The 7995-nt window shown below is 44.0% G+C and overlaps 1 protein-coding gene across 2 annotated transcripts in view; it reads left to right on the top strand.

Moving 5' to 3' along the window:
* LOC137779037 (uncharacterized) overlaps nucleotides 1-7995 on the top strand; it is a 281596-nt gene that overhangs the window by 41452 nt on the left and 232149 nt on the right. Inside the window, exons 3-4 of one of the 2 annotated variants that reach the window (XM_068566487.1) lie at nucleotides 1-7; nucleotides 1711-1936. The exon at nucleotides 1-7 is cut by the window's left edge and continues 36 nt beyond it. In XM_068566487.1, the coding sequence (XP_068422588.1) occupies nucleotides 1-7; nucleotides 1711-1936 (233 nt within the window). The remainder of the gene's footprint in view (nucleotides 8-1710; nucleotides 1937-7995) is intronic. The other variant, XM_068566488.1, reaches the window with a different exon arrangement.

The raw sequence follows: 7995 nt of genomic DNA, 5'->3' as shown, positions 1-7995 counted from the left end.
GTGGACAGTAAGTAAAATTCAGAAGTAAAAATATATTTATATATAAACATGTAAGCAGTGCTTATTCTACCAAGTATTGGTATATTAGTACTGTTCAGACTTTCATTGTCCTCACTTTACTTTAGGTGACCTCTCGGGTATCCATAAAAGTTCAACTATCATTGGTCAGTTTTGTTTTTCCCAAAGGTCCTACAAAGGCCTTATTGTTGTCTGACAATATTTCGTACAGCTGTATAATAAACTGCAGAAAGACATTGTGGCAGACAAACAAACAGACAGACATACTTACAAACAAAGATAAGTTATTTTCCTCTTGATGAGCTTCCTTGTTAAAACTTCTCCAGCCAGTAGCCAGTCTGGCTGTAATGCCATCTAAGGGCCTGGAGGCTGCAGTGATTCAGTGGCCCTCAAGTACTCAAACAGCAGCACTGCAGACCTCAGAGAAATACATAAAAGAAACAGAGGCATCACTTCTCACTCTCTGATCGTCTCCCACTGTCCCTTATTCTCCCCCTCTTGCTCTCCATCTCTCTGTCTGTCTCACTCTGTCTCTTCTCTCGTGATGCTTTGACCCCACTAAGCAGGTCGAGGCTCTCTAGTGGGGAGCTTATAGTTGGAGGAGCCTATAGTTGGAGCTCCATAACACCCACTTGCAGAGCAAAGGGCTAGCATCTCTGTTACACAACTGGCACTCTGATATCTGAAAACTCCTCAGCTCTCCTGTGTGTCTCACTGGAGGCGAGAAAGGAGAAGAGTAAGAGGGAACGGTGTAAATTTAAACTGGCAAACTTTCTGATGGAAATAGCAGTGACCCCAGAGTGGTCTTGTCTTGAGTTGAAGCATTGTTGTAATCAATACAAGCTCTCGTGGGGATGGCGGGCGAGGACCTTTCGTTCCCTGTTTGTGGAAATAATGGAGAAGACTGTTTGTTATTTTTCCCAGACATGCCGCAAACTAGCAGATATGGCCGGGGCATTGCAGGTTATGACGCTGGCTCAGGGAAACAAATACAAAGAGGAACATTTTATCAAGAAGCAAACAGCAGAGCTCTGTTTGAAGCTGCCGGGAGCTCACAGGTCACAGGGGTGCTGGGGCTGCGTTTGACCAGCTCATCTTAAAAAGGGGTCTTGGATGTTCTTTGTTCACTCACACAAGGGACATGGAGAGAGAAGCACAACTCTCAGCCATGGCCTATGTAAAGTCATTTGTTCAGCTACTGGAGTTAGGTTGAGTTATTATTTCTTCCCTCGGAAGGTAAAGCTGACCTCACTGAAATATGCCTGTTAGACACTCTATATAGGACTCTTTGTCTGCGTATCAGAACACAGCACCACAGTATTGCTGCAGCGGCATATTGGAAAGAATGTACCAAGATCTCATCTTATAATATTCTTGCATTAAAATAACTTTTTACTTATTTGTTAATAAATGAATGCTTAATTTTTTACAAGATTCATGTGTGAAACAAAGATATTATATTGATTCTGTAAGTTTTTATTGGTTTGCTTTGAATTATTGATTTACAAAGATTTAGTAAAACAGCACACCTTTCATGAGACACTGAAAGTGAATAGAAAATATAAAAAAAATATCACCAGGTCCTATAATTTGCCAACAAGAGACTTATCTGAAACCCTGCTTCAAAACGTTATTATGTCCTTTACATGATAGAGAAAACTATCAAACTGTGTTTTCTGTCTCCTTTTTCAGGCTTGGTGACGGAGCAAGAGCAGTAAAGGACCAGCCAGTCGAGGTTAAGTTGCAGCAGGTTGGGGGAAGCGACGCAGAAGTGGATGTTGTCAACATAGTGGGTGTTGCCTGTGGAAGCAGACACTCCTTCATATGGACTGAAACTGGGCAGGGTTACAGTTTTGGGAACAACTTTTACGCCCAGCTAGGTTATGACGTCCAGAGGCTCGACTTCAAAGACCACCAGGTATGATAATAATGGTTTGATAGAGAGAGAGAGAGAGAGAGAGAGAGAGAGAGAGAGAGATAGAGAGAGAGAGAGAGAGAGAGAGAGAGAGAGAGAGAGAGAGAGAGAGAGAGAGAGAGAGAGGACTGGATTGCTCTTGGCTGGTTGTCTGTCTCTATCTCTGTCCTTAGATGGCTTACCATACAGTAGCATGGTGCTGAACCATACAAATCCTAAATTAAGTGCTGTGGAATTGAAATTGGCTCTCTTGTGAAGTGTTCCACTTGCATTGGAGCTTAATTTTGCCTACTCATATCATTTGATTCAGTCCCTCAGTCTCTCTCTTGCTCGCTGCAGCCCATCACTCCCTCTTCCTTCTCATGCAAAATAAGCCCATTTAATGTGACAGTGTCTAGGTGAAAGATTGCCACTCAACACTTGATATATGGGCATGTGCTTCTATGCGCATGTGTACTGGATATATTATATTTACGACAGCTTTTCCCAGTCTATTGCAGTGACATTAGTGCATTGTTATACATTACGTCTTTCAGTTTTTCACACCCACGTATTGTAATGGATGGATACAAAAAAAGGAAAAGGCTCTGTGACAGAGTATGAGTATAGTCCACTACCTCTCACATGGTCGAAATACCTTTTTTTTTTAGCACTTTCGATGTGACTCTTACTATCAACGTCTTCTGAAATAGCTTCACACTGCTCAGTTGATCAGTGATATTTGATGTCTCTGTTTCCTATTGACTAAATTTCCTCCAAATCTCAACTTTCAAAACCGTTTACTTTAACAGCAGTATTATCAATCATAATGTTTTGCCTTACTACCACAGTGAAGTATTTAGTTGTGGTTTTACATATTCAAGATGCTGTTTTCTTGTTATGCTATCTGTTTTACCTCTGGCCTTGTTCCAGCAGTAACATAAGACAAATTCCCAGAAGAGGGGCCGAAGGTGAGCGGGGGGTAGAAAGTACCCGGCCACCTGGCAGCAGTATGGAGTCCCAGAGGCCAAACCTCTCACCTCTCCTCTCTGATAAAAGCCACTGGGATCTGCATGACTGCACCCAGCCCTCACCTCTTTCTGCTAAAGCAAAGGATAAGTAAGGGGGGACATGCAGCAACAGTGGCCTCTCAATGCCCCAGGTGGAGGCCCAAACATGGCCCTTTCTCTTACATACCACCAGCTTCCACCTTCTTTCATCAGCATTGCCTCCCTGTGTTTTTCAGTAGGTCCACAAAAGCTGCTCCACCTCCAGCTATCCCACAGCGTCAGTACTATACGATACTGGCTATTGTTGTAAAGAATCTGTAGGTTGGAACAGCCGGCTTCACCCCTAAGGCTACGTTTCTCTTTACATTCTGAAATGAAGTGGTCGGAGACTGCTAAGATCTGAGAAACACTATATTCTGTTCTTTATTGGCCCAGTGATAAGGTGTTGGGATTCTGCTCACACCTGTGAGCCCATTGTTCCGACCCACTGTGCCTTTTTTCACCTGAAACAGACAGGACTAGACAGAGCTCCTATTTAATGGTTTGATTGACATTATTTTAATGACACACCGTAGGGAACTATATGTCTGTGAACGAAAATATTTTCCCCTCTCTGATGTCTCTTCCCCCTCTCCCCTCATTAGAACAATGACATTGTCATTTTCTCAGGGTTTTGAGGGATGTGTTTGTATGCAAATAGGACAGTCCCTCTTTAGTTCCCTATGTCCTGCTATATAGAAACAATTTAATAAGAATTAGCAGTCACTGGCTATGTTAGCTGTGGTAGTATCAAGCCAGTTCCCTAAACCACAAGTCTGTTATGTTGTTTCGGGTGTGTGATTCTTTGTCTTTAAGTAGGTTAACACCTCCCAGCTGAAAATGTACCACCCATTGTCTGTTTATTTCTACACAACCAGGCAAAAAGAGACCGTGGGAGCATGAAAATAAACTCTGTTCCTAAGTGTGACACGTGTGCAGCTTGAGTTTGGCACGGCATCCATGTTCAGCCTGGCTGAGCACAACTTGTTTGAATGTCATATTTATCCCTGTGTTTTGTCAGAAAATTAACTTCCTGTGAGTTTGCGGCAAAGCTGAGCATATGGCCACAGCTCTCTAGAGATGACAGCCTAGCGGAGCGGGAGCTCGCCGGTGCCGCTGCCCTGCTCTGGCGGCAGATGCTCCGGGCTTCTCCGCGATTAAGTGGAGATCATCACTGTTTTCTTTGAGCACCGCTGTGCCTTGTACTCTGAAGTGTTCCGTTAATCACTGCCTGCCTTCCTGCCTTTTCCACGCAAGCTGCCAAAGCACTCATTAAGTTTGAATCTCCCTCTCACCCCTCGCGTGCTCACCAGCTCCATGCGTTGCGTTACTGAATCTTAGCAATCTTAGCAAGGACCCTTGGTTTGTTGTACCTGTTTGCGAGAGGGATCATAAAAGCCACACGGTTTTCTGACCCTCTTCTGCTGTTGAACATTCATTTCAAAGGAACTGTGTAGGGACTGTAAAATAAGTGTTGCCCTTTGTGCCACTAAATGTGTTCTCTTGCTGCTGGAGACTGTATTTGAACTGAGATGCTGCGTTGTTTCCAGTACACACCTCTGAGGGGAGTGAAGCTTTTTCTAAGCATGTATTTATGTTTCCAGTAGTGCCTCTTTCCCACTGCAGATTCTTTGGAAACTGCTTGTCACTTTGACAGTTGTCGAACAGTACTATGTTATTGTCTCTGTGTGTGTGTGTCTCTGTGTGTCTGACGAGTGCTGGAAGCCAGATTCATACAGTATGTGTGTGTGTGAGTGTATTGAGTTTATGGAATCAGAATACAGGTATAATGTAAAACACAAATCTGGTACAAGAGAAACAAAAAACGTGGAAAACGAGTCTCTGTTAGCCCTCATCCTATCCCCCAATTCCAGCATCACCCATCCAGTTGTGTACATCTCCTACACAAGCAGCCATCCATTGTTATTGTTAAACATTGTGACACGCTTTAACCCTGATTGATCTTGATCTCCGACACAAATAATAATGTGATTACGGGCTTTTCTCAGCTTCTCTCTTCACAGCAGTGGAAAATAACATTAGATATTTCTTTTCATGTTAATCGCCTTGGTTGGAAGTATACCTCAGTGCACCAATAGGCCTCAGTAATGCCTCTTTTCTTCTAAAAAAACCCATCCAAAATAACCTATTTGCAGTACACCCACACACACACTGCTTAGCTCTGTAACACCGTTATTCTGCGCCCATCAAAGCCGAGCTTGCTTGTCCTGGTGCAGCTATCATTCCCTCACAACAGCGGGATGGCATTACTGTGCTTTTGAAAGCATTTGCATGGCAAAGCAATTGCGTGCACCTTGTAAATAAAGAAAATGATCCTGTTCATCGCAGGTTGGATTTCCTCGATAAAGCTGTAGGAAGTAGATCCCTATGCCATCATATCGATATACAGACCTTGTTTACTGATCCTAAAGTTTACTTTGCAATCATTTTCTGCTTCTTAATCTCGTCAGTCAGGCAGACACACAAAAACGTATGTGGCTCTCTCTGCTGCATTGGTTACTTGGCAGACACGCTGATTAGTGCCAGTTTGCCTCTTTTCAATATGTAGATACTGAGATAGAAAGCTGGCCCTATTCATTGAGTCCAAGTACCAAAATAGCAATTGCTATTCTCAATCAACTATGAAGAAATTGGTTTGCATTGTTGGAAGAGGTTGATTAGTGATTTTTTGAAGAGGCTCTTGAAATGACTTTCAAATCAGCCCGAGTTGACAGACAGCTGGTTCTATGTTATTTTACAGTGTAATGTCAGCCAAAAAATAACAATATTTTTTTTTTGTCATAGTTTTTGCTCTATGAATGCGGTGCATTTTTGGGCCTGCATAATATTATTCAATACAATACACATTTATCTCATCAACTCACAATCAAATCTATTCTCAACTGTACAAATTGCCGCTGAGCTCCTTGCAGGGTACAACAAATTTTTCGACAAAATAATTCCTTGTCAGGAGCAGCCAAGGGAGAAGGTGTCAGTTTGATGCCACAAGTACACTAACGGCTGTGCGGGAGCATAAGTGTTCGCTGCGCTTCGGTGACGGTGCGTTTGATTTCGACACTGACCACTAGTGATGCCAACCCTGTAGTCCTCATCTGAGCTGCCTCTTGAGACGCCTCCCCCGCCCCCATCTCACTTCAGACCGATTCTGCTAAAGAAGAGAGCGAGAGAGAGAGAGAGAGAGAGAGAGAGAGAAAGAGAGAGAGAGAGAGAGAGAGAGAGAGAGAGAGAGAGAGAGAGAGAGAGAGAGGCTGCTGTACAATAAAGTCACTGTATAGCGTATGCAATTATCACTCATCTATTGTTACACCGCAGTTACAAGCTGTGCAGTATGTGGGATCTCAATGTGGGTGTACAGCGACCTAAACTACTATACCCGTCTCCCCTCGGGGCACCTCAAAGGACGCTTGTTCTGTTCCTGCTCTCAGGCCCTGGGCTCTGCTGAAAAAATGAGAGGCAAAGCAAGCGAGAAACAGGGAAGCGAGGGAACAGAGGGAGGTAGTCTCAGCTGTGTAGTGAGACTAACCTGCGCCTCTGGAGATCATGCGTCTTTTTAAAAGTACCAAGACAGACCCATCTCTCTGACTACTCACTCCCGCCTTTGGCTTGTTTAGGGCCACGGTGGTAAAGCAGTTCAGTATGGTGACTTTAGCTGCACTCTGGAACTCACTGTGTACGTTTGCACTTGAAATACACATTGTTTTCTCAGTGTGAATGAGAGAATATGGTGTTTGTGACCTTGTTTCAGTTTGAATCATATGCCCCACTGTTTCCTAATATGCCCCTAGTGTATGTAATGCTGAAAGCACATTTATTACACATCAATAATTCTGTACATTTCCTTCTGGAAAACTAATTCTCATAATAGGATTTTGTCAATGTGATTTGAATAATGATCTCAAAACATCCCATTTTAGGCTACTTAACTAAATAGAATATTACTGATTGCAACACTTATCCATGGTTGCGGTTTTGGTAACCTTCTTTTCTGTTTCTTGCCAACAGCCAATTTTCTCTCAATTAAAGCATGATATTAGCACTCAGTAGGGCATAAACAGAAACAACCGTACACTACTGAATATCATGCCTTGATTATGAGCTTAAGAGTGAGTGTACAGATGGATCCAGTTTCTATACTCCTATTAGAGTTCTAGTGTGTGTGTGTGTGTGTGTGTGTGTGTGTGTGTGTGTGTGTGTGTGTGTGTGTGTGTGTGCGTGTGCGCGCCCGTGTACGCGCGTGTGTGTGTGTGCGTGCGGGTGTGTCTATAAGAGAAAGGGAGAGGGAATCACTGCCTGGAGGAGTGTGTCCATGTAAGAGTTTGGCTGCTGGAAGTTATATTCTCTATCCTGTTGAAACCTCTGGAAAGGGAAGGCAGGAGGAAAAGAAAGACAAAAGTCATAGGTATAGTGGGAAGAAAAGTGCATCATTACATTGAGAGCCAGTCAGTGGTGATGCCAGTTGGCCAAAGTTAGCAGGAAGCTGTCCTAGTAAATGGCAGCAGCTGCTCGCAGTTCGAGAGAGCATGTCCCAGTCAGAGGAGAAAAGCGATGGCATCTACATTAATACTACCTTAATGGCCCATCTGGCACTCCGTAGGGTCCCTGGCTGCGCCATCGACTCATAGGCGTTTGACAGGCAGTCTCCAGCGCACCAGACGCGCATGGCATGCCAAATGGCGGGGAGACGCCTCCGTGGCGCACAGATCTGTCAAACTCTCTCTGACGCTGTAGTCACACAGGCAAGGGAAGTTAAGGCAAGTTTTCACACGTGATTGGTTCTTGACATGGTTGAGGGGAGGGAGGGGGCAGGAGGAGAATGACTGGCGTGTCTATTTCTCTCCTCCGCACCCTCCCCAAATGCAAACTCACATGTGTGCACGCTCACAGGGCACACACAAATAATCACAGACACCTCCACACAAACTCTCCATACTAAATGCTAAGTTGCCATGACCAGATTAAACCTCAATGAGAAAGCCAGGTTAAGATTAGCTCGTGGTGCATTCACTCTGCTCT

Source organism: Clinocottus analis, unplaced genomic scaffold, assembly GCF_023055335.1.
Source record: "Clinocottus analis isolate CAN_PGR_092001 unplaced genomic scaffold, fCliAna1.0.p SCAF_7, whole genome shotgun sequence".
Taxonomy (NCBI): domain Eukaryota; kingdom Metazoa; phylum Chordata; class Actinopteri; order Perciformes; family Cottidae; genus Clinocottus; species Clinocottus analis.
The sequence above is the reverse complement of the archived record's forward strand: the minus strand, read 5'-3'. Positions and strand labels throughout refer to the sequence as shown.